Source organism: Sylvia atricapilla, chromosome 2 (genome assembly GCF_009819655.1).
Source record: "Sylvia atricapilla isolate bSylAtr1 chromosome 2, bSylAtr1.pri, whole genome shotgun sequence".
Classification (NCBI taxonomy): Eukaryota; Metazoa; Chordata; class Aves; order Passeriformes; family Sylviidae; genus Sylvia; species Sylvia atricapilla.
Genome location: NC_089141.1, coordinates 52,366,056 through 52,393,549, shown reverse-complemented (window position 1 = coordinate 52,393,549; position 27,494 = coordinate 52,366,056). Strand labels below are relative to the sequence as shown.

Below are 27,494 nucleotides of genomic sequence, written 5' to 3'. Positions count from 1 at the left end.
CTGTCCCTGCACAGGACATGGCCAAGAAGGGGCAATGCTATCAGGCCATGCTTTACCCAGCCCTTGGCTGAGGGACAAGCAGACCACTGGCAGCACTTGGCATGACACGTGTGACATCCTGTTACAACAACTGTACTCTCTCCATGACCACTTGGAATTCCTCACTTGAGCTTGTTCTATAGGAAGGTGGGGATTGATAAGCACAGAGTAACAAGCTCTTGAACTATAAGGTGTGCCTGACTCAGCAAACAGTAATTTTAAAAGCTTACCCAATTCAAGTCTGCTGCCCTTCTGGGCCTAGAAACATCACCAGTTTGCTGCCCAAGCCCAGGACTTGAGTGCCACTCAGCCTAAAAAAACCCCACCTAAACCAAAAGTGCATTTACAAGGAGCTCCATTATTAAACACCGCAGTAAGAATGATAAGGATGTCCATACTTACCTTCTGAAGGATTACAGCCACTTAAGGATGACTTAGTATAAAAAAATCAGATCCATAGAGTGAATCACTGAGGTCTAAAATCAGTGCCTACAAACAAGTTTGCTCATTTCTGAAATCAAGATCACAAGTATTTTGTAGGTTACAGTGAAATCAGCAAGATTCATTGTATGGGATGAGTTGGGTTTTGGTTTTTTTGGTGCTTGTTTGGATTTTCCTTTGTTGTTTTGATGAAGTTTTTTTAAATTAAGCAACTCAGATGCTGTACGCAACACAAAAAGCTTGCAATGCTCTTCAAAATCCAAAGTTTGCTAATGAAGAGGTACAAAAAAGTGAATTTTATTACATGTAGTTTAAATTTAGACAATAATTAAAAGCAAAACCCCACCCAGCTTTCTCTTCCCCCTCCGAGAGAACCAACATAATCTGAAGTCACTGAAGAGTGGATTTCCATTAAGCATTATAAATATTGCTTGAACAGATTACACAAAGTACACATTACAACTTATATTAAAATATACCCAAATATAGAGATTTACTTCAAATTAGTTTTCCTAGTAGCTCTTTTCTTCAAAGTCACTTGCGTAGGCTTTGAGGATACATTATTTTTGCACACTTGAAGCACTGGATACACTTGGTTAATGACACACAGCAAATGGCCAATTCATTGCTTGTCTATAATCCCAGGGAGTTAAAGATTTAAGTGACATCATTCAGTGGCTCAGGCCAGGCTGTTTTCCAACCCCAAACAGTAAATTGGAAATACGAGCAGGCAGTGCTAGAATGGAGATTTCCTAGGCTGGAAAGGCAAGTCCAGAACACCGGCCAGAATCCTTTGCACACTGCAGCATTTCCCCTCCACCTGAAATCTTGGGCTGGTTCCACCATCCAGGTTTGCTAAATGCACATGAGTGTTTTGCTTGACATTTTTACAACAGTTCACTTTTGAGCACTGAAAACATCTGTTTTCACTGTGGCCTTTCAGGTCCTGCGATGGAAGAGACCACATGACAACTTGCCTGGACCCACACAGTTACATTGTGGCTGGAAAAAGAACCCTACAAACACCTTGACTTACGGCCTCATTTTTTCAGTTCTTGAAGGCTCCACATTTACTGGCTTTAGCAATGAATTCCTTTAGCAGGGAACCATCCATTTGCCAAAATGCTGTAGTTTGTGTCACTTCCGTCAAATGATTGACACAAAACTTAAAGCAGAATTCCTCTAAGTCCTAAAGAGGAAGAAAAAAAAAAAAAAAAAAAAGAGAAAATGTTACCATCTTTGCTTTCAATCACAGAAAAACAAGCATTTTTGCCTTAATGAAATTATGTTTTATTTTTGCAGTGAATTAGACAAACACACACAGTGGCTCTCAGTGTTTCCCCCCCCAACAGTCACTATGTAAATGCAACAGAAAATAATTATTCTACCCACATATGTCACTGTGTAAATGCAGTTACAAGGGGAGGCAACCAAAATTTGTTTGTCACTATATAGCAGCAGTGACAAAATACAGCTATTCTAAGCAATATATATTTTAAGATCACACACTTGAAGAGTTTCATCTGCATTCTCTGACAACTTTGAAACTCCAATATAAATAGGAGATCATGGGGTAATGATGTATAACCAAGACTGTGGATGAAGAAAATTCAGCTCTTTAAGTTCACAATATAAATAAATCTATTTCTAAGGTTGCACGACTTCCCTCCTGCTTATTGAAGGGCTTAGCTAGACTCTTAAAGTTCCATGTCCCCAGGTTCAGTGCACGTGTATCCTGACTGATAGTTTGCACAGCAAAGATTAGGCAGAAGGTCCTTCTGTGCATTAGAAATAGACTGGTGCTACAAAGTACTTCACAGGTCTCCCAAATGTGATTCAAATTCCCTGGAGCTCCGTGCAGCACAGCCATTCTTGCAGAAACTGGGCTCCTGATATTTGAGTTTAGTTGGAAGCGCCTTCCTTGTAATAATTAGAAAAGCCTCACAACAATCATTGCACCTGGGAGGTATCAGAGAGGATGCCTTAAGGAACACAAGGCACAGTCCTTGTCAGTGTAAGGTTCCCCACAGAACACTTCCCACTCAGATTATTTCCAGCTCCTCCTTTGAGGAGGAAATAGACTCTGCGGCACAGATCTAAGCTGCTCTAAGGAGGATGCCCCAGCCCTGACAAAAGGGCAACTCCCCACACTGTTCTCATTTCTTTATTGGATGTTTGCAGGACTCTGTGAGAACACACCCTTCCTTGGCTGCTCAGCAGACTGGGCACTGCAGGAAGGCATAACAAACTTGCAGAGCTCTCTAAGACCCATGAGGTATGAAAGACTGAAAAACAATGTTTTCTCTTAAGGTCAATACTGAAACTAGAGCAACTGTGTGTGCTAGTGACAATTCTTGACACAACAATAATATGAAAATATATCCTGGCCTAAAACCAGACATTCTGAAGCTGCAGATCTTGACTTGTGTGGCATCTGTGCAACAAAAAAAGACAAGCTTATTAGAACTGAATACTGATGGTTGGGGTTTTTTTAAATAACAGAATTAACTAGCATTTTAAAGAAAATTACATCATACACATTACAGTATTTTGCACTGCTTTATTTAAAAATTCATATTCCAAGTCAATGCAACAGAAGCATACAATAAACAGAATTATTGTGGTATTAGTAATTCTAGAAAAACTAAAGTTCTGTATAAAAAGAAAGGCTGAGTTCCATTTGCAGATAGATGAGCTCCCAGCAAAGTGTACTTAATATAGACTTAGGAGAATAAAGGCACAAGGTACAGCTAAGGATTATTTTAAAAGCTACAATGAGAAACTAACCCTGACCTAATTTTAGCCACTTCACCAAAAGATACTGCAGGAGTTTCATGTCATGGAGGTATTTTAAATTAGTGAAGCAGCTTCTTTTAAGTGTTGTCTTTCAGGCACACACCCCCCTGAATGAACTACATCAGCCAAGCAATTCCAAGACCCCTGCCAGCATTGCAGCATGTAAACTTCTCGTTAAAACCCAACCCCTCAGCATCACCCATTCTCTCCTGGAAGCAGCATTGAAGCCTATGGTTCTAACTTCACTTAGCTAGAGAGGTACAGTGAGGCAGAGTAACTGGATTTCTTACAGCCCTTACAGGCAGAATCAATCACACACCAAAGATCCATCCTGCAAACCATCTTTGGAATCTAAAATATGGGAATCTTCCTATTTTTTGATTAACTTCTATCAAAGACATCACTAGTCACAGTAGATCAGAAGCCACTACAGACACTAGTACAGCCTTTGGGTAAGATCTATCAAACAAGCAACACACTTCAAGGCTCTGCAATAAGTTAGGGCAACCTGCATGGCAGCTGCTGGAAGTTAAGCACAAGAAAAAGCAATAAGTTGATTTACTGAGTACCAAAAAACTGCTTTGTAAGCATAAGTAGCAAGTTCAAAACCAACCAATTTCAAAGTTGCCAACACAATGCACAGATGCTACTGAACACAAACAGCCAAAGCAAGCCCAGGAATACTTCCCGGTTAGTTCCTAAAGCAGCATGTTAGGGATCTCGTAGTGAAGTCAGACATTCCACAGTGAGGAGGTTTCACTCCCCTTGTCACACACTGGTGCTCTGTCTTTAGTGTTTATAAGGCCCATGAAGCAATTCTTATCCTGACAATTCATTAGCATAATCTGAAAACTGGAAGTGTACTTGTACCTAACAAAAAAAAGCCAAAGAAACCACCCCACTGCACCAACCAAAAAAAAAACCCAGATGCACTCAATCCCCAACCTACCACCATGTCATCACACACAACACACAGCCTTACAAATAAGTAACTTAAGCCTTAAAAACCTGCTTTTCATTATATTACTACTTTTTCTTTCTATTTAAACCCTTCCTTCATTTCAGAGTTAGTGTTTCCATCCTCAGAAATAGCTGCATACTGGGTAACCTTCCCAGTACTGGTTTATGGAGAAAAACAAAAATATAAAAATGAGATACAAAAACTGTATTTGCCATGAGATGTAAGTCCAATATTCTCAAATTCTGGACATGGCAAATAGTATTAAATGAAAGTGAGAGAGCTTACATGAAAATGTAACCAGCTGCTTTTCCCTGTAGTTTAAGACAGGAAGCAGCCACCCATTTAAGAGATTGAACTTTAGAAGTTTACCTCTGCATCATATCTGACAGCAGCAGAGAGCAATGAAAATGCATTTTCCACAGTAATTCCTCTCTTGATAATGTGCTGACACAGTTTTTTCAGTCTATTTTCACAGTATGAAGTAGCCAAATCCAAAAGCCCTGCAATGAAAACGCCATTGTATCAGTCAGTTGTAAGACGATCTCTGCTCTTACATCAGTTTCTGCTCCTGCAAAGCTCTGCATCTCTATAATGTGCTTTTTCCAAGTAGGTTACTACTCAGAAAATGCAGATTACAGGCAAAGAAAGGCTTTTTGCTACCTCATTCTACACTTCTGTTAATCTCTGTAAATATGAAAGCTGTCCTACTGACTTGCATACCTAGTGGCAGGCACCACAACATGAGTAGAAAACTATTATCAAGATATAGGCTTGAATTACAGCTTGCTGTAATTGCTCTGCTGCCCAAGTTTCCTCCCCATATCTACTGAGATCCTTTGATAGTATGCCAAACAGTAATTGACTCAGTTTAGTAAAATATGCAGCTATTTTCACCCATATAAATAGCTTCTCTCCCAACCTTGATCAAACTGTTCATAGTTTATTTCTAAATATGCACTATTTTTGCTGCAGCTAAGTCCACTACAACAGTATGTCAAAAACAGCTTAATTAATCACCAGTAAAACACATGAAAGGCTAGACTAGAAGCCTGTATTTAGTGATTTATCCTGCATGCCCTGCCCCAGTTTTTCTGGCTGCTGCTTTCTGCCACAGTTGGCCCCTCAGCGGTACCTATTGCATCTTCAGGTGGGAGGTCCACGCTGTCCGTGTACAGGTACTCGAGAAAGGCACGATACACAGGGTAGGAAAACTGGTCTATTTCTATCACCTCCTTCATATCCTCATTCCAGTAGGACTGGAACATGGTTCTGAAGTGTTCGCACCTAGGAGACAGAGACATCACCCAGAGCACTATTATACACACAGAGACAAGAATGTTATATTACACTCCCCCAAAACACATATTTGAGGCACTCTGCAATACCCACAAATATTTCACTGTGCCCCATCAGGGCCAGCAGTCCACATTTTGGTTCCTAACACTGTAGAGTTCGTTATGCATTTAAATAAAACTCTTATTTTGCCCATGCTACAGGAACATGTGTGTATACATTGCAATCAGACCAACTTAACAGAATTTATTATCCCAGGAAAAACGGGCTCAGTGAAAAATTAATGTGGACCATTGCTTTTACAATTACTTCATTTAACGCTATTATCGATATATGGATGCCACCTAATACAGGTTTAGAGGTCTCTCCTTCCCTCTTACTTTTTTTATGCCCCTTTGATGATATCCTAAGAGTTTGTTCTGTACAAATGAGAGCTGTGAAACACAACCACTACCTGATTTTCAGAACAGCTTTGTGGACATGGATGTACTTTCCATCCACACGGAACTTCAGGTCTGAGGTTTCTGGGCTGTCAAACTCTTTCTTCAGAGACTCTGCTACTGTTAAAAAGTCTTCATGCTCTACAGAAACAATTTCAAAACAAATAAAACAAGACTTTAAAAGCATTTTAAATGGAACATACACATCACTAACTAAAGCTAGCAGCTCAACCAAGAGTGTATCAAGGAAAACGAATCCATGTCAGGGATCCATTGGCTTAAGCAGCAAAATGGCAAGGATTCATTAATCCAATAGCATTTCCTGTTGGGAAGGGCTGCTCCACAACAGCTACAGGCAGCAGTGGTCAGCAGTTCCCATTCCATCCCGCTGCACAGAGGAAGCACAGCAATAAGGGAAGTTCCTGGAGAACTCCATCTCCATGTGGGCACTACCCATGAGATTCCCAGCCCCCAGGCACCCAGTGCTTGTGCTGGCTCAGCTCAGCTCTGCCCCCTGACCCGCACAGTGCTGCCCATGGGAGTCTGCAACACGCCTGAACTCACTGGGGATGTGGCCTGCAGCACTCCAGCCACACTGACACGGTGTGGGCTGGGCCTGAAAAGAAAACAGGTCACTGCACAGTCACCTTTCTGTGCTGGCAGATTGGGTACAGCCTGCAGGCTGATGAGGTCTTTGCCAAGGCTCATTAACATGAACTATCACTGACACCCATTACTCAGTTTATGAGTCAGTGATAACACAAAATCCAGCAGCAGTGCTGCTGAAGGTACAAGCCAGGACACAGAACCTCAGCAACTTTGGAAGTGGATTAAAGCAGAGATACCACAGATCCCTCTATTGAGGCCTATGGCACTGGTCTCACAGAGGTCCCACTCTGTGTCTCTAGAAATCATACAGGAGTTGCAGCACAAGTTGTCAAAGGCTTTTGGTAAAGCAAAGCCTCTGAAGTTTTAGAAAACCTATTTTAACTCATTATTTTGATGCATCTTAAAAGTGTGTTTCAAAGCATGTGGCTTCTAAAGTGAAGCATGGAAAAGAAAAAACAAATGGATTTCTACTAAATGGGATGCAATCTGTCTCCTGTGTCCCACAGGGCTGTACAGTGCCCATCCATATACAATGTGCACACCACTCTTCACCATTCAAGACACTAAATTATTTTGTATTTAAAAAGAAATACTGCTGGAACAAGCTACTCAGAACTGGCAAGACATGCCAGTGCCACAGAAGACCTTACACTCCTCTGACTTACACAAATTACCCACAGAAACTGCATCTCCTCTGGCCTAACTAAATCATGCTCCAATCCCTCTCCATTTGCTCATGTGATCTTTTTTTTTGCTAGGTCATGAGCTTAGCTGAAGCTATGCAGATCAACTTTCACTCCAAATACTTTCAGTCCTGCAAAAAGACTGTAGATTTGTACTTCACCACAGCCAACCCTGACTGGCTGATTCATTTTTTGGCAGAGACATCATAACTGCAAGTAGAACAATAACCTTTACACAGAGTTAGCTCTTCCTATGAAAACAAAAACAACACCAAAAATCCAAACAAACAAACAAGCAGTAAGAAAAAAAGAAGGGGTTGACTCCTATGTGATTAAAACATATAGGAAAGATAAATATGCATATGGAAAGTGGAGATTTAAAAGTGCCCACAGAATTAATTCTTTCGATTTAAATATTCAGTAAGATTGCCAGAATATGTGGGGAAGAATCCCTAAAGGCTAAGAGGAATTAAACTGCAGGTAACAGAGGTCAGACACCTGGCTATACTCAGTCTGGGAATACCTCATAAAAACCAAGAACTTGACACCAGGGAGAGATGTCATTTAAACAGCTTTCACTATTAGCAAAAGGCAGACTGGATAACCATGAGACCTTCACAAGTGGTGGAGGCAAGAGAGAGCAAGACCAGCACATGCTGCAGAGGATTAAAGAATGGAGAAAGTGACAAATGGGATAAAAGCGGACATAGATTTACTCAGGAGTAGACTGCTCAAAGTTAATCTTCTCTTTCTTTAGTAACTCTACTCAGTTCTCCCCTACAGGTGAGATGCTGTTACCTGGACCTCTACAAATGTGGTAACATGCTAAATGAGAAGTCAACACAGAGAAGCTGGGTTAGGACAAGCCAAATACAACAGTAAAGTCTGAGAGACTTCACTGGAGAGAGGCTATTTAGGGTGTGATCCATCGCTCCCTAAAAACAATGCCATACAGGGACTAACAAAATTAGGGTCTGTTGTCAATATAAAATTAGATGTCCTAAGAGATCTTGAGAACTGAGGCAGCAGATGTAAGATGAAACATCCTTATTTTTCTTGAACATAAAAACACCTTCATGCTTTCCAGGAAGTGCAAGGTAAGCCTTTTACATCCTATTTTGGATCAAATAAGAATTAGCAGCATGCGGATCAAAGAAAATCAAGAAAAAAAGTTAGAGCTTATTTGTTGGACACAAAGACTTTATACCACATAGTAATCCAAGGCAGCATAAGAAGAGAGTTCAACAGAAAAGGCAATTATACAAGAGTCTTGTTTCACAGGGACTATCATTTACATGCCTGCCTATCTTTGAGAAAAGTCAAACTGAATAGACTTGAGACAAATCATCTCATGAAATGAAAACTTGGAATTCTGTTACTTTTCAAAACAAGAACACATAGGGGAGACATCCACTCCTAGAAGGGCAAATACTAACAAGAGGAAAGCTACAGACTTAAAATCCAAAGTTGGTAGATACCAATAAAACAAGCCTCAGGAGTAGTCTTCCAAGCAGTAATAGTTTTAAGAAGAAAGAAGTTTTGTTAAATGACTCAGTATTCCTTCCCGGAACCTGAGCTGGAGTTCAAACAACGCAAACTTAAGAAATACACAATATTCATTGTGCAAAGGTAAAACAGGGTTTGCTTTGGATGTACACTGGCAAACAATCCTGTTAACCCTACCCTGGGTCCCCAGCTGCTGAAATAGACTGTTTTCTTCAGAGGGAAAAAACAACTAGCTGCCGAGTAGCCAAGTGTCCCTCCTGGAAACAGGAGCCTGCCAGGGAAGCTCTGACCACTAGCGGACACGGGGACTGCGGGAGCTGGAGCTCACCTACGGAGAGCAGGCGCCACATGACGGCGGGGGTGGCGAAGCAGGCGAACACGTCGTCCGTGCAGGCGAAGTGTGTGAGGTGTGGGAAGGTGACGGACTGGCCCCGGCACTGGCCCCACATGAACACCTGCCCGCTCTGCGTCTTGGCCGCCGACGTGTGCGCAGAGTGGCACGCCGCGATCTCCACCACCCTGCGGGCACAAGGAACGCGGTGAGGGGACCCAGGGATTCCCAAAGGCCTCGCCAAAATAACAGCCAACCAAACTATGCAGCAACGTTCTTGTACTGGGGTTTTTGTCCTGCAGAAATGTGATGCTGCTCTAAGAGGTATTAAAAAAAATCCCACAATGACATTTTCAGATTGTAGATTTTTTGAAATCAGATATTGCTTTAACTAATCTCATTCTTATCAATTGACTTTCCTTCTATTTTTTCATAACCATGGAAAAAGGGATAAAGAAAAAAGTTTTGGTTTTCCCCCTTAAGACCAACACACATCAAACTTATTCTCAAGTAGAATTTTCTTCTACCTCCTTTTAATTTGATTTTTGTAGGTTGACAGAGATCTGACCCCACTGCCTGTACTTCAGACTTCTTATTTTGCTGTTAAGCTTCCTTTCCTCAATACTGAAATTCAACATGAAACACAGTGCTTTATTTGAGGGGAACGAATCCTTTAAGAGCTATGGTTGTTTTTAAATAAAGTCTACACAATCCTTTCACCCACCTCACACAGTTTTTAAAATACTAAAGCTGCTGATGCTCACTTATCTATCCTGTTCTCCCCTTGCTCAGGCAATCCCTAGATTCTTATCTGAAACACTGCAAGAACTGAGTAGAAACACAATTCCAATTAAAACACCACAAAGACATAGCCAGGGTTTCTGTGCATGTGATAAGCAAAACAGGGAGGTTCCCATGTTCAAAATAAAAGCTATGCTTTCCTGTTTTCTCTCTGTGGTAGAAACACAGAGGATTTCATGCTTTTGTGCCAGAAACATATCAACCAGGACAAATATCTTTCCAAGCAATCTAAGAATATACACACAAAAATGTGTGTTCCTTTACAGAACAATAGCCATGAAGATAGATTTTTAGAGAAAAAAAAAGTTTTAGCATAATGTTCATATTTTAAGTGCAAAAATTATTTCAAGACAAAACTCGAAGAATCTACATCACTTCCAGTGTATGTATCAATAATTTCTGGCAGATAGAAAACTGATCAGTTGTTTTACACTACTATCAACTTATGAACCTCTATGCAACATCTCTACAAGATACATCATAGAGTATTTATTTTAGGGATAACTTACTTTTTATCACAGCTATCAAGCTGAACTACTTCCTTCTCCAAACCTTCATTTCTTAGCAGAACAGATTCTTCTTTTTACAGACTGTACTACACTTCAGCAGTACAGCAGAATATGTACTATAACACACATATGGTACATGTACACATATTTACAATACGTGTACAGGGTCACATGTTAAGTATGCATTTAACACTAAAATTCAGGGAGCTGACCTTCACAGCTGTTCATCCAAGCTAACACAAAATTTAAGTCTAAACATTCCTTACAAGCTGTAGTTGCAATATTTTTGAAGACAGCACCAAATGAAACCTCCTAAGTAACTGCTGTCAGTATTAAATATAAATGACAAAAGAATTACATAAACTAAAAGATCAGGAGCAGCAGTAATGTGCTTCATGGGAAATGACAGCTCACCCACTTTTAGCACTGTTTCCAAGGGAGCCAAGTCAAGCAAGATGAGTAAGTTCAAGTGACTTATCTCTCTTTTAGATCCCAAGCAGAAGTTCTATGGTATTTTCCCCCTCCTTCATCCATTGAACAACTGCCAGTTTTATTATAACCCCATGCTTGAGTTCACATACAGTTCTAAATGCAATAGCTCTCCTTAGTTAACTGATGAAATAAACCACTAACAAAAAAAGCTGATCTATCTGCAAATGTACACATTTCTCTTCCACTGCTTTTTAAAGAATATTTCATTTTCCTTCGCTAGTGTCAATCCCTTCACAGACAAAATAGCCTCACTTCAGTGGTCTTTATTCTGATAGTTACTTTCTTCTTTCCCTGTCCCCCATTTTCTAAGCTCTTAAATATTCTCAGTACTATGAAGCATTTAATTTAATGTTAAGTGGGAGAAACAACAAAAAAATAGGAATGACTTCTCAGATGAGAAAAACCAAGCAGAAATGTTTCCTAGTTAAGAGGAGATTGCAAATTAAGAGATGTACAAATCAAGACAAGGCACATTAACCTGTTGGTGTACACAAGGGCCCAGAGAATGGGACTGACATCCATATTTGTAGGTGACCAGCAAAAAAGCTATCCCCAAACATAAGGATGATGAAAGGGTGATGAAAGAGGATTCACAAGGGTTAATTTCACTCTTTCACAAGTCCAGGAAACAAAAACACTACTAACTGGTATGAGTAATAAAAACAGGTACTAACTGTCCTTAGCTCAAACAACCTTGCAAATTGAGTTCTGTTTTAACGGTGTACCATTTTCAACCTTTCAAAAATTGTTTATCCTCACATGTCATTTCTTGCAAAGGTGGTGTCTCCTTTTCTCCCCACGTTTTCTTTTTTTTCTAGTATATCCCTCAATTCATGGCTTGCCTTATTGATTTCATAGCTCCAGTTTTAAGCAAAGGAACCATATACAGAATAGCATAACTCTTATTAATTCTTTAGCTTTCAGTATCAGGTAAATGCAAAGTGTGTTTGATAAACATTACAGACAGCAAAAAGCACTCAGTGCTTATTGTAAACAGTAAGCTATCTTCTTTTCCCATGTTTTTAACATTAGCAACAGAAAAACAATCCACCAAGGCCTACACATGCATGCTTCCAGTGCTAGAGATTGCATAATACGTGCTCTGATTTTATCAATCCAGAAACAGCTTCAGCAATATTACCTTTCTTTTTCCATCATGATCTGCACAGGGCTGAGCTGGTTACTTTTATTGCCAGTTCCCAGCTGCCCGTAAGTGTTAGCTCCCCAGGCATAGAGCAAGCCCTCATCTGTTAGTGCTAGAGTGTGTGCATAGCCACAGGCAATCTGTAAGTAAATGTATAAAGCGTTACTCCTGAACCAAACACAGATGAGAAACAAAATATCGCGCACATTACCTTCCCCTAGCTCATGGAAAGTATCTCAAGCGTTCCTCACTCAGCACCACAATGTGGTACTTCCCAGTACCTGCAGCTAACACAAGGTAGGTTAGCTGTAGGTACTGCAAGTGCCAGCTTCGTTAATTTAATTGGCTGCTCCCAAGTAATTTACTGCACACTAGACAAGTCTCCCTAGATGCTACCTGCTTTCTTTTCAGATGAAGAACACTGAACTTCATTGCATCCTGCAGTACTCAAAGTATTTCAGAGCTGGATTATTCTGAATACTGCACATTATGAGTACTCCATAATGAACAGTAGAGCAACCAATAACCCTTCAACCCAATTTATCACATTCAACACTACAGAATGGTCCCAAAAACCCAAGAAATCCCAAATTTTAGTTTGATTCTCCAGCTAGGAAAAAAATCCCAACCAGAATCCAAACTAAACCAAATCACCAAACAATCAAACCCACCCCCATGTCTCATCTTTCTTCTCCCCTTGATTCTAAAAGACTAATTAGAACACTAGAATTAGAATACTTAGGACAAATTTGAACATCTGATTCACTCCATTTCTAGTCTTTGACCAGCACAGTTCCTTCAGCTTTATAACAAAAATGCAATTTGTATCCACAGCATAATTTACCAGTAGTTACAGTAGCTAACTTTAAATCTTTCCAAGCATTTACCAAAGCAAGTAATTCACAGCTTATTTGCACGTTGTATCAGCAAAATATAATCATTGTAGCTAAAAACAATTCAGCATTGGAACCAGTGAAATCTAGCAGCAGGTATAATACTCCAAAGAGGGTCCATCAGAAGCCAGCAGCAGGAATGCACGTTCACTCCCACGCTGGGCATACCTGGAGCACACAGACGCTGTGCAGCGCTGCCACCCTGCATGGCGTCAGCTGGTTCCCGTTGTTCCCCAGGCCGAGCTGACCATTGCCATTGTAACCCCAGCCATAAACCTGAGGGCACCAGGAAAACAAAATCAAGTCACTCCTCGCTAGGAGTACTGAGTACAGTTAAGGCTTAGTACCAAGCACAAGCCAAGAAAAGTACTTGTTACTAAAAACCTGTGTGCTATTTGAAGAGCAATACAGACAAAGCTGAAAGATACTAAATAAACTGCAACGACTTACTGCACTCAATTCCGCCACCCTGCATTTGCCTTTCAAAGAAGCTAAAAGGCATGTCTTTGAAGTTCTAGGAATTTTGCAATAAACTTACACTACACCAAAATCTCTCCTATAGCATCAACACTTTGACTTTTATGCCATCCATTCTCCTTATTACTTTTCTTTTTTTTTTAAGGAGAACATTAAATTAGTGATTCTGATGAACTGATCGGTTTAAATGGAAGCCCCCAGTTTATCTCTAATTCTTCCTTTAGTTTTGCTACGGTGGACACACCATGACATATGTAAGTACAATGAGAGCCCATCTCAGCCTCAGGGACTTGACAGTCCTTCCATTCAGAAGGAGATACCACCCTCTGTTCGGTGAGATGAAGTAAAATTGAAGTTACAGTTCATGCCTAAAAGCAAGACAGCACCATAAACTTAAGTCAAATGGAACAGTTGCACAATGGGAAGGCAATGTTCAAAAGAATGTTTTGGGTTTGTGGCTGGTAATTAAGCAATGTGTTTTAAAAAGAGGACCAGCCAATGTATCCTTGCAGAAAAATTAACTGTCTAATTGTGCATGCTTTAAAGAAATAAACTGAGACTAATTTAATGAATTAAAAGAATTTAACAATTTATGTTAAATAATCTATTACAACATGAAGACATACATGGTTAATACAACTGTTCAAACTCTTGCAGTTGCAGATTCAGTAAGAATTGTGTTCCAGTACAGTCTTTGCCATAAGAAGAATACTGAAAGACAGCATCTCCAGTTCCTTGCAGTATTTTCCTACAGCTGGTGTCACAGAAGTTGTCAGGATGACTCTGTCAATACAGCCCTAACCTGAGCACTCTCTGTCAGCATTTCTCCATATTCAGACACCAACTTGGTAGATTCAGGTAACAGAGAATGAGGGAATGCAGCAGCAGCACTTACCTCACCATTGTTTACTACAGCCATGGAGGAGGTCTGGCCACAAGCAATGCCAACTACAATTTTACCCTGCAAGCAGTTGGAAACTCTGCGAGGAGTTGGCTGGTTGGCTGTAGATCCAGATCCAACTTGACCACAGTTATTGTAGCCCCAAGCATACAGCTGTCCATAAAAACAAACAAAACCACACAGTTTAAAGCTTAATAATAGTAATGATAGCAATAGATAATCTTCCTGCAGTCAGCACCAGATTGGGTAAACTATCCTACTTAACAAGCAAAAATGTTTAAAGTTCCTTTTCAACAGATGAAAATTATAAACAGTATTAGGACTCGTTTGCAAAAAGAAATACAGCACTTTTTCCAGCTTATTGCAACAGACTAAAACAGAAAACAAAAGGAACATATTTCCATATCAAATACAAGACAGAATCTAAGACAAAGAATAGTGATTGTCTTTATAATTTCATGATGTTGGAAAAAGGAATGCAAGCCAGAATGTCATTTGTTTCCCAGACAAGCTTTAACTCCTCAGTTTAGAGCTATGTACTTTTCTTCATAGAACTCCAAACTGGGTTATTGCTGGACACTCATCATACCTCTGCTACATCTTTCAAGAGCTGTGAAGGAGCAGGGTTTTGTCAGCCCATGTTTCACAGGGCCTAAATTCTCTCACAGTGGCACTAACAAAAAATCCCCACAGTTTCTGTCAGCGTAAAGTTTCTGGTGGCAAACTAGTACTAATACAAGCAGAAACATGAGTTCCTTTTATCTGAAAGTCAGAAAAGACAGGAAAGTAGTTTGCTATTAAAAAAAATTATAACACTGTTTTCAGGGCTTCCAATTTTTATTACATGTATACACGCCCACAGCTTGGCAAAAAACTGTTTCTGATGGCTCATTCGCTGGTGCCTCATCCAGTTCAAAAGTTTGCCCTCTTGGAAACACCTACCACAGACATGCTTGGCAGTACAAACACACTTACAAGGTACCCTTGTGAGAAGCCTACACATACTTCGGTGCGAGAAGCTGCCTGTTTACTGCAGCACCAAGCCAAGAGTCATTAGAAGTCATTAAAAACTAACACCTCCATCAGCACCAAAAAATCCCCAACCCACTAAAGACAAGAACAGAAGACCCCCCATCAACACAACTCATTCACAATGAATAATATGAATTTAAGAAATAATAGGTCCTTTGCTTTTTGTTACTTCTAACTGCTGGATCTTTGATTCCTACTGAATATTTGAAGATGCTTTATAAAACACTTTTATTTCAATAACAGCAAATATTCAGGTAGAGAATCTCAGAAGGTAGATCAAGATGCCAAAGGACAGGCCAGAGAAGCATGAATGTCTGCATTCCTTTAATTCAATCATTAAAATACTTTTTTAAATTTGCACTATATTGAAACTGCACTGAACCATACCAACCAACTAAGCCAGGTATTTCCACAAATACTTCCAGCTTCAACATCTCCCTGACGCTTCAGGTATATCAGGACACAAGGGAGCTGGCAACCAAATCTTTTTGTAAAACTGTTTAACACATTTTGCTGCTTTCAGTGCACTCAGTTCTGGTAAAAGCTCTGAGTACAAATAGACCAAGCTACTGCAAGGTGCACCAGGGATGAATTTAAAGTACATTAACAAGCCACACTGGTGAGCCAGCTGCAGATACCAACTCCATGGCCAGCACAAAGAAATTTCCCTGCTTCCACTGAGATTTCAAGCATGTCACACTTATGACAAGAGACAGCACAGCCTTCACAGGCAGCTACCACACAGCAGCTGCACCCCTACTGTCAGTAATGTGTGAATGCCCTCTCCTTCCTGCACGCTCACCAAGTTTTATAGTTTAACCAAGTCAAACACCACAGCACAAAATCTTTCCTAAATGTAGGCTCTTCCTTCAGATAAAACACAGACCACTTAACCCAATCTCTCTTGCCTATCCTTATAATACTTTGGCTTACAGTTGCACTATTATTCCATACTAGACCACAATACAGACATGCCCAGATTACCTAGAGGAGAAGACCTGCAGTTTCTCTTTTCACTGTTAAAAGGTTTTAAAATTGGAGCTTTTCTTTTGTTAGTGCACAGCTGAAACCAGATTTTCCACTATGCATACATTGGTCAAATCTGCATAACTGGAAACTAATTGTATGTGTTTCCCATGACACATAGCCTGAAGCCACATAAACAAACAGCATGAAGCAGACTTGGATACAAACCAAGTGCTCTTTCATTCACCAAGGTATTCAGAGGTGCACAGAGCAACACTCCTTTGCAGTAGCAGTGCGGAAATGCAAGACATTTCTACAGGAAAAACACTAAATTCTAAGCCAGTAAATAAAAATTCAACACACCCCCTAACTAACAGAACTGCACAGAAATAAATTACATTTTGCACCTCCCAAACCATTTCGCCTCCAAGTGGCACATCTTTCTAGTCTCACCCCTGAGAGAGACACAGAAGTTTACTAAGTTGTATTTCCCTTGTTTTTGGGGTTGCCTTTTTTTTTTTTGGCAGGAAGGGTTAGTAATTTGGTTTTTGGGTTTTTTTTTAAAGTTGCTTTCAAGTCTGCTAGAAAGAAAAGGACATCCTAGTTTGAAGCAGCAGGAGAAAAGGTTATGTTTGTAATAACACTGTAGAAACAGAGAGAAGTTCAAACTGCAAGGTCACCTCCATTATTCACTTCAACAAGGAGATTAAGAGATTTGAACAGGTTTCAACTTACATCCCCATCCAATGAGAGTGCCATGGAATGATGAGAGCCACAAGCTACTTCCACCACTTTCTTTATTAACAGATTTGTGCAAACTTGAACAGGAGTAATGCCCTGATTGGTTGTGCCATTTCCAAGTTGGCTGTAACCATTATGTCCCCAAGCATACACTTCACCATCTGCAAAAATATTTGTGATGAAAACCACTAAAAATTCCAGGGAGGTTAAGACAGAATTTTAAGAAATTAGAAAATACCAACATGAAATTGAAAGGATGTTAACAAAAAGTGAAACTGTTACAAAAATGTAATTATATGCTAGGGAATTATACACCTTGTTTTATATTCATGTATCACAGCATATCCTCTAGATTGTGGAAATACATGGACATGCACAGGTAAGACAACGTACATGCTACAACCTCAACATAATGAAAATGGAAACTTTACCAATTACAAAATCCATTTACTTCCACTTCAGACAAACGAGAACCTCTTAGTGTACATTAGTGAGTTAACAAGTTAATACAATTACACCATAATCCATTCCTGTTAAATGCAAGTGGAACTTAAAATCCCTAACTTATGCTTCTATACTAAATGTTAATTTTCTACCTTCAGTACAAAGAACAACATGGGGTCCACTTCCATAACTGAGACTGGAGATCTTCTTTCCACATAAGGCTTCTAATTTCTTTGGTACTATTGTGCTCTGATTATCTCCAGTTCCCAAGCAATTACTGCAATTCAGTCCAAAAACAAATACCTGAAAAACAAGAACACTCACTTCAAATGTTTTTCACCCAGGTATGCACAGCTGTGTAATACTCAGGTCTTCATTAACTGGGGGCAGAGTTTCACCTTCCACCTCCAGGGGCCAGAGACTTCCCACATGGAAAGTAACAATCTCAAGAGTCAGCACAAGGGCACTTTGGATGTTAACTGATGAGTCTGAATCATTCAGATTCGTAGAGACCTGGAAGTTAAGCTTTTTATTTTCAGGAACTGCACCATAAAAAGCCTGAAACTGTGAAAAGTGGAAGACGCCACCTTCTTTTAAAAAGTAGTTTGCAAATAGCAAATAAAGCGTAAGCATATAAAAAGCTATACTGTGGGAGGCTCATCCTACAGACACTATTGATAGGACTTAGGGGAAAAAACCCACCTTCTCTATCCAGTCTTATGAGAAACCTTCCCTTTAATACATCCCAGAACACCTGGCTTGTTTTCTTACAGCAGCACTATGCTAACTCAACGTGTTTCTGAATCATTAAAATCTACAGATAATCTTCCACAGTATTTTTTTCTCAGCAAGCCATAACCTCATTTTCTAGCTTCATACCTGTTTGCACTTAACTTCAAGCTACCACGCCTTCCTTTAAATTCTGCCTGTCTTAAAAAGTGCATGTAATCCATTCTGGCCTTTGCCATGTGAAATTATTCTAAATAGACCATTGATATTGACCCCACACAAAACTTTAAAAAAAAAAATAAAATAAAGTTATAGCCACTAGTGTTGTGGTGCATCCCTGATTTCCCCTCTTATTCCATAAAATTGGTTCAGCCTTTGAAAATGTTCCTGCCATTCCTCCTGTCCATCAAGTTAACCCTGCCCATTCTTCCAGGTTCTTCTATGTCAATCCCAAGTTGTCCCAACCCCTCACTTGCCAGTTAAAGTAAGTTCTTTCCTCCTGCTCTGGAAAATTCTGTGTTCCTCGGTACCCAGCTGGCTCATCAAATTTGTACCCTCCCATTTGTATCCCTCCATTGGCTGTAGTCTTTTGTACCACTCCTTGTGCTCCCATTCATTGCTGTATTGTACCACCCCTTGTTCCACTCCCTGTTGTACCAATGTACCTCCGTGCCCAGTGCTCTCTCTCCCTGATCCTTCCAACCGGAATAAACCTCCTGTTGGAACCTCACATTGAGAGCCTTCCTCTACTCCTTCGCCCGAATCCTTCTTGTCGCCGCCTTTGCCTGGCTTGGGGTTGCACCTCCCAGAGGTTCCACTGCAGACAGTGCCTGTGTCCCTGTAGTTCCCCACACTCGTCGTAGAGCTCCCACCGCACAGCTAGCCGGAGCTCTGAAAGCCTAAAAGGGAGCTTACAACACACTAAGTTTTGGAAAACACGGATTTCACACAATGCCTTTGAGAAGCTATCGACCTACAGGCATTCTGAAAGCAGCTAAAGAGCTCGACGGCAGGCTCACCTCGTCATTGTGCGTGATGTAAATGGCTTCGTTGGCCGACGTTCCGAACACGCACGCTTTCCGAATGGAAGCGATTTCTTGGGGGGACAGCAAGGTAAATATTGGCCACTTGCCTACATCCACCATGATGCTGCTGTGTATCATGACGCTGCTACAAGCAACAGGACATTGCTGTAACAAGGAAAAAAAACACCAAAAAGCTTATCAAAAAGAGTATTTTGTGTTTTCATTAACAGACAACAAAATTTCCTTTAGTTGGAGAAAAAAAGACGTGGAGTTCTGAAAGTAAATATTCTGTTCTTTATGAAATGTGTAATTGTATTTCCATGCATTTAGGTGAACAAAAAGCTAGTCACTGGAAAACCAGATCCTTTTCTTAGCAGGGCGTTTAAGTAAACTATATCCAATACAGCTGAACATCTGCTCTTTAACATGCAAACTTATTAAAAATTTGTGATCTAGCAAATATCCACTGGTGGCAGAGTGAAATTCTGAGAGAATTTCCAAAGGGGACTTCAGCTGCAATTCCAATTTATAAAATTTCCACTTGTGAATTTTTTTTTGTCAGTCTTAAAAGTTACAAATGCCATGTAAGCAAGCAGTTGATACATATATGAAACATGCAAATAAAAATAAGGATGGAGCTGCTGTGAACATGACCCAAATATGACATCTCTTGTGTAATCAAAAACTGTTATGGTCAAAAAAAATTTTTTGAGATCAGGAAAGCATGAGCTTGTGCAATTAGGCAGTGAAACATAGCAGAGAACTGCAATTAAGTAAAATTGCCATAATCTGTTACTTAGAAACAAGGTAGATCACATTAACAGCTCGAAACACGACAGGGTATAGAGATGTTTGCCAATGAACACAAATGTACACAACCCATCCTTCTCCAGTGCTCCCTCTTGCCAGTTTCCTCAGAACAACTGCAGCAGCTTAAGAGCAAAGCTGACAGCACAAACATCCAGAGCTCACTGAGGCATCCAACCCTGCCCACAGCATCGCTCACGCCCTGAAGGGACTCTGCCACTCACAGTCTGTGATCCACGCCCAGGGCTATCTGCAAGTCTTGGGAAATGTGGAGAGCATTAGGTGAAGAATTGCACAGAATGTCAGTGACAAGACAAATCTTCATAAAACAGTAAAAACCAAAAAGGGAGGGAATCATACCATGGGTAACAATCACAGTCTCTGCCCAGATGCCATCCTCTCTTATTTTTTTCCTTTTCATTTGTTTGCTTCAGTGCAACCCAATCCCCTTATTCTTTGCTGTGCTACTTTCAAGTCAGGCTACCTCTTGATGATGCCTGGGTACCAGATATGGATAACAGTGAGAACACAAGACAGTCCTCTCTCTGCTCTTCTTCTGATGCTTGGTTCTCAATACTGTGCTGACAACCAAGACTTGACTTCAGAAAGCCATAACAACAGCAGTCAACTGTTATTCACTGCAGATGTTTCTTGGAAGAAAGGAGTTTAAAAAAAGTAGCAATAACAATTAAAAAATTAAGTTCAAGAAACACTGAGGTCACTGTGGAATTATGTCCACAAAAAAAAAAAAAAGCCCCAACACAAACAAAACCCAGGCAGGGTTGCTTCCTTATCAGATTTCATAACCTTGATCCAACAAACCCAGCTCGGCTCCACAGGCACCTCTCTTACTAAGAGCCTAGCTCAACCCTGCATTTCACATTTGAAGCAGGTCTTGAAAACACCTGAAATCTCCAGACGACAAATTCGTAATAGATTTATTTGCAGAACAGCTTTTTGGGGTTTTTTAAGTCTACCTGATGCCAAGGCATAGCACATTCTATACAGCTAAACAGGTTTGGATGCATTTAAGCCTTCTTAATTTCTAGTCCAGTTACGAGCACAGGCTAGTTAGCTGCTAAGATCTATTACTTCACCTTGGCAAATCTTTTAAGGTATGACACTATCAATCAATTAAAACAAGGCAGCAATTACTTGTTCTTTAGAGCAGAAAGTGTCTGGGAAAGAGTCCCTTCTGACTTCACCTATTTAAATTGCCTCATAGAATATACAACTGCCAAAGCACAAAGGTGTCAACCTGGATATTAAGAAAACTATTTTCTTCACCAAAGTAATTTTCAACACAACCTGTGGAGTTCAGATGGGAAGACGACGTGTTATTTTGCTAGAGAATACCCTAGAAAACCGACAAATTTTACAGCACCCAGAGAACCTATTATTCTCTATAAGTATTAAGTGTAATATGTGTTGCCTTTTCTCTCCCTTCCTGATCTGTGTACTAGATCTCTAATCCATTTGATTTCTGTTCTGTATGACTCAGCTAATCACTGCTCTCAGACAAAACCTTTTCAAGCACTTCCAAAACTTATGCAAGTTACAGCTGCACTTCCCACACCTCACAGCTCGACCTGACATCTTGTCAGACAAATACCAATAGATAAAAGCTTTCAGGCACAGGAGACTTTCCAAATTGGAAAGATGAACAATTAACTCCACCCACAGGTGAAGATCCTTATAATTGTTAACAGGTGTTAACATTGCTTTATCCAAAACTGTGTTTATTTTTAGCCATTTCAACTGTTACTACAATTCTACAGTTATTTCAGGGGGTTTCCTCAAAAGGTTGTTAAGGACAACCTATCTGTCACTGGCAAGTTTATTTCTTCAATAAATATCAATCCTAAAGTCTATCCAGGTTTAGCAACCAATGAAGGTTCACAAAAATCCTAAAACCAAACAAACAACAAAATCCCTCTCTTGCCTTTTATGCAATATGTACTGTTTCTTCTCAAAGACACACTTTTCCCTCCTCCTGAAGTATCAACTACGGTCCTTAGATTCTGCTGCTTGCTGAAGCATCTATCATCATTGGCTTTCAACATTTCTATGGCAGCAACAGCAGCTATTTTCCTTTATCCTTTTGTCTAAGGGAAAGAAATTACACGCAAACCTGAAAGTTCTGGGCCTTATGCACTGACCACTGTTTCTTAACTGTAATTGTGCATAGAAAGCTGATCTAACTACTTATTCTTCATTTTCCACAGAAAACAAATGCTCCACCTAGGTAGAAGCATCACCTTTTTTTCTCTCTAAAGACAGATTTCTTAACAATCCCAGCCAATTTCTTAATTTTCCAATAAAAGTTCTGGCAGTTACAGGAAGGGGAAAAAAAGTCTACAGTGAGGAAAAAAGTATCTGAGGAATCTATTTTTAAATGTGGGACTGTAAATGGAGGTGTCAGTAAAGTAACTCAACATTATCACAACTGAAACCGAATTGATTCCAGCATCCCATAAGACAAACTGCACACCTTCCAAAAGAGCAGATGCTCTGTGGTACCATGACTGAACCCTCACAGCAACCACACCCACACTTCACCCCTGCACAGCATTTCCCTGAACAGGCATCTACAGAGCTTCCTCTGGGCAAATCCTTGCCATGAAAGGCTGATGATCCAGAGGACTCCAGATACGGCACTGCAAGCAGTAGTACAGGGAAACACAACATCCTTCACTCATCCTTCCTGCAGTGTGCCAGTCCCACACCTAAGGTTATTTACTTTTCCTGATAGGACCTTGCTACAACACACACTGTGCAAGGGCTTCACCTCAGCTGAGAAGTTTGTAAGATGTACAAGATGCAGCCCCAAGCAGTCAAGGCATTTTAATCTGCATGCTAATAGCTCTCTCAATATATTAGCTCTCAAGCTATTGCTCAGATTCTGTGTGCGACAAGGCAGCTCTGAGAAGTATCTGTCATATATCAACACACGGCTCTTAAGTTAATTGCAATAAAAACCTCATGAGTATAAAACCCCTGAGTTAACTGGTTGCTCTAAATGCTTTTAGAAACACTAGAAACACTATATGCCACCTCTCAGCTGTTAATTTCTGCTGCATGATACAGAGATAAACAATTATACAACACAAAGCTTCATTCTGCTGTAAAATCAACCACCAGAGGGACTTGACATGGACAGCACCTCTTCTCACGGTTCTGACATGTCCAAAATGATCCAACCACCTCAGTATCCAAACAGGAACAGAAACAGAGATCACGCCTTGAATTTCGCTTAAGCTAAAAATAAGCAAGAAAGGCGACTCATAGAAGAAAGGAAACTGAAGTGGCCACATATTGTGATGAAAAAGAAACTGACCTCGGGGTAGGCACCAACATTAGGGGGAAAACATCTACGTCTGCTCACAATTTTAAAGAGCCACACACTTTTGGAGCCATAGGCCCCTCAAAAATTCTGTGCTAATCTGCTGCCTACACATTCATCTCCTCAGTAACTTACTTACTAAATAAAAAGCCTGTGGGTCAATTCACAGTGGCACGTGAAAGACAAACATGAATCCCTGCCTTAAAAAAAAAAAAAAAAAAAAAAAAAGGCAGCGTTTACAAAATGCTTTGTTAAAATGATTTTAGATATCGCTCTAAAGAGTTTATAGTTCAGCTAAATAAATCCACGCTGGATAGAACAATAGCCTAACACAACATCCTACCGGGAAAACAGTACCAATTGTCTTCACAACAAAAAAACTACAGTTAACTCCTCAAAGATTATCCCCTTATTTGCAAAGACTGTTGGAATACAATGGTATGTTTGTTTGTTTCACTCTTTTCTCAGGCTCCAATGTCGCAGTTTACTCCAGCTGAGCAGCCTCACTCCAGCACAGAAAAACTGCAGGCTCAGGCCTCCATTTCTCCTAATTGTCTTTGGGAATTATGAACAGCAGTGAGATCACAGAAGCTGGGATATCTGGCTTTAAAACAACACAGAGTGACTGGCACACTTAATCCCTTTTCAATCTGAAGTACACTTTACCCAAGGAAGAATCAAATCCTTCACATCACACCGATCTTCCCCCAGTCTACATTTGCTTTTTTTGATTTCATATTTCAGCACTGAGAAGGAATATGGAAACAATATACTATCATCACTATTATATTAACAACACTATTCATATTAAGCAGATGTATGAACCAAGTGATGTTACTAAGACATTCTCCCTGCCAACGAAGAGACTGTAGTCCTTGAAAACATTCTGCCTTACTTTCCTTGGACCTCGCAGAAAACAAAATTTCTATGGCAAAACTCGCGTGTTCCAAACCTCTACACAATTTATTTTCAGGCGCTTTTAATGAGCTATACAGGGGAGGAAAGAACGGCTGATCCGAGGGCTGACAACCAGACCTCCTGTTTGCTCGGAGCAAACAGCTGACAGAGATAAGGAAGGAAAATGGACCACGAGCACCTGAACGCTACTGAACACGACTGGTTTAGCCACAGGAAACCAACCTTATGAGGATGACAGTCATCTACCCACTGTAACAAACCTGCAATTACAAAACTGTAACTACAACCACGCTTTGCCTTATTTTCTTTTTTTATTCCCACGCAGAGCCATTCGCGCAACTTATCAAATCCATTCACAGAGGACAAGACATCTTCCAAAGCAATGCCTGTGGTTCAACCGGATGCATAGAGATAAGCATTCAAGGAGAAACAATCATATTAAGGCACTAAAGAACGAATGCATCTTCCAAACAGCTTCTAAAGTTTTTCCTACAAAACTCGGTGTTCCAAATACATGTCCATTTATGACCCTTGTACCCTTTTCTCTTAATCCCACCCCTTTTACCTTCCGTCAGTAGAGGACAACACAAACGATTATCTGAACTTTCTAAATCAGAACCCGGCAAATTCCTTATTAAACAGGAAAATATTCCCTCAGTGTAACTTTACAAGAGCTTTCAAAACTGGAACTCTGCAAGTTCCTTTAAAAAAAAAACAAAAAAAAACCAAAAAACAAAAAACCCCAAATACCCCTTCAGCTTAGAAGAAGAGCCTTGAAAAGCCGAACAAACACTGTAAACGTTCATAGAAAGCCGGGCGCGGAAAAACAAAAAGCGTTGAGTTTTTCCTGCCTTTTTTCTGTTTGTTTTTTTTTTTTTTTTTCCCCCCTACCAGCCGGGTACCTCAGTCAGGCTTCAGGAAGCTGGCGACAAAAGGGAAGGATAAACCGAAACACCACGAACCAGAAAAATAATAAATAAATAAATAAATAAATAACCCAGCAAGAACACACAGTGTTAAGGACATGCAGAAGAAACCTTCCAGAGGGCTGTGGGGGAAACTGGCTAGCGGCGAGACAGAGCACGGGCGAGGGTCCCCACCCCAGCCCTGCCGCGGCGACAAGGACGCTCTCCCTCCCTCCCTCCCTCCCTTCTCTCCTCTTCTCCCGCTCCGCAGGGGCACCGCCGCCCTCGCAGCCCGGCAGCCCGCGGCGCGCTGGCGGGACAGCGATGGCCGGGCGCTGCTCACCCGGTGCCCGCGGCAGGTCCCGGCGCGCTCCCGGCGCGCTCCCCGCGGCCGCTCCGCCCCGCGCGCTCCCCGCGCTCCCCGCCCGGAGCCGCCGCTCGCGCTGCCCCTCACGGCCGTCGGGGCCGCGCGCGCCGCCGGCGCCCGCGCACGTGACAAGGGAGGGAGGGGAGCGGGGGGGGCAGAGTAGCGCTGCATCACGTGACTCGCCAGAGCGCCGCGAGGGCCGGCGGGGGGGAGCCCCCCTCCCTCTTGACCGTTCGCGCGCGCTCCGTCACGTGGGTGGCTCCTCGCTCCCTATTGGGCGGCGCGGGCGCGCCGGGCGCGTGACATTGTCCGCTATTCCCTGCCGGCCCCGGCGCGGGGCGGAGCGCGCGGTGACGGCGACAGGGGGCGGCCGTGAGCCCGGCGTCATCCAGAGTCCGAGCTCTCGGCCGAGCGCCCCCGTGTCAACCGGGCTGTGGAACTGAGGGCCACGTCCAGCCTTTCCTTACGCACCTCCAGGGGACGGTGACTCCGCCACCTCCCTGGGCAGCCCTTTCCAATGCCCAGTCAGTCTTTCTGTGAAGAAATTCCTCGGCACAGCTTGAAGCTCTGTCCTGCTGTCATGCCACTGAATTACCTGGGAGAAGAGGCCGACCCCCACCTGGCACCACCCTCCTTTCGGGGAGCCGCAGAGAGCGATGAGGTTCCTCCGGAGCCTCCAGGCTGAGCAATCCCCTCGACCCTAAACTCCCTCAGACGCTCTTCGTGAGACTTGGCTCCAAAGCTTGACCAGCTCCGTTACCCTTTTCTGGATCCGCTCCTCAGTGCCCTTCCCGCGCCGATGGCGCCCGTCTGCCCCCGCATCCTCAGGAGCACGGAGCCCCGGGCACAGCGAGGTGGCTGAGCCCGGCTCCCTGCCCTGGGGCGGGGGAGCGGAGCCGGAATGTGGCAGGATCCCTGCCGGTTCTGCTGCAGGCTGGCGCCGGGAAGGCCTGAGTCCGGATGGATCCCAGAGACAGCGCTAAGGGTCTTCTGACACAGTCACTCAGCGACTTCTCTTCATTCAAAAATATTTAGGCAGCCTATAAACCCCTGCTAGACCTTAGCATTGGCACAGTCTTGTCCCTTTACTGTTCCATTTCAACACCTGCAGATCGAGTAGGGAGGATCCAGGAAAGGGAAGATTGGAAACCGGCCTTCCCAAGAGAAGTCTTTTGTTCACACAAGTTGTTACCAGGAAATGGTTTCCTCCTTTCTCAAAATGTACTTTTTTTTTTTTTTTTTTTTCCTGACAGTGGGTCAGAAGGCAGCTGGGAGTTGCAGGGAGTGGAAAACAGATGGACCTGAAACATAGAGCTGTAAGGTCAAGCCCACTGGAGGTATCAATCTCTTTTTGAGGGTGGTCAATTTAAGAGAAAGCTAAATTAAAAAAAAAGTAATAAAAAAAATAAAAGAAAAATAAATTTTAGTAACCCAGGCATCAAGTGTGGATGGGTTGCTCTGAGAGGGAATCAGTGATGCTGAAGAAATTCTGCTCTGGAATATGAGGCAAGGAAAGCACAGTGGTTGGTCCAGGGTAAAAAGAGAGTTTTCCTGCCAAGTTGCTGCTTACTGTGCTGCTGGCATCAGGAAAGTACTGCTGAATACATTGTGGGAATTCTTGAGCAACAGAAAGAAAAGGCATAAATAAAATACATGGAAAAGTGTCATCAGTGCCTCCATGGGAGGCCCAAAAGAGCCAGAAAGGGAACATACACAACACTTGTTTTCAGCTTGTGTTTGTGGCTTTGCAAAGGAGTTGACTGTCAAGAACAGCTGCCTTTCCTGACATTGCTAGAAAATGGTATAAAGGTGGAGCTGCATAAACAAAAACGTGATTTGAGTTCTGCAGGACAGCCTTGCTTAGTTACCATATGCAGAAACTCAGTTGTTTTAACAAGCAG

The 27,494-nt window shown here is 41.7% G+C and overlaps 1 protein-coding gene across 1 annotated transcript; it reads right to left on the bottom strand.

Annotated features, from left to right (window-relative positions):
* Window positions 1-753: 753 nt before the first annotated feature.
* RCBTB1 (RCC1 and BTB domain containing protein 1) lies at window positions 754-25,677 on the bottom strand. The gene is made up of 12 exons (XM_066313270.1): window positions 25,570-25,677; window positions 19,248-19,418; window positions 17,652-17,802; window positions 17,050-17,216; window positions 14,311-14,469; window positions 13,107-13,214; window positions 12,043-12,185; window positions 9,097-9,287; window positions 5,985-6,111; window positions 5,370-5,521; window positions 4,607-4,737; window positions 754-1,669 (listed from the first exon to the last, which is right to left on the bottom strand). Exons 2-12 carry the CDS (start codon window positions 19,389-19,391, stop codon window positions 1,529-1,531), a joined length of 1,614 nt encoding a protein of 537 aa, XP_066169367.1. The 5' UTR covers window positions 19,392-19,418; window positions 25,570-25,677; the 3' UTR covers window positions 754-1,528.
* Window positions 25,678-27,494: the final 1,817 nt, after the last annotated feature.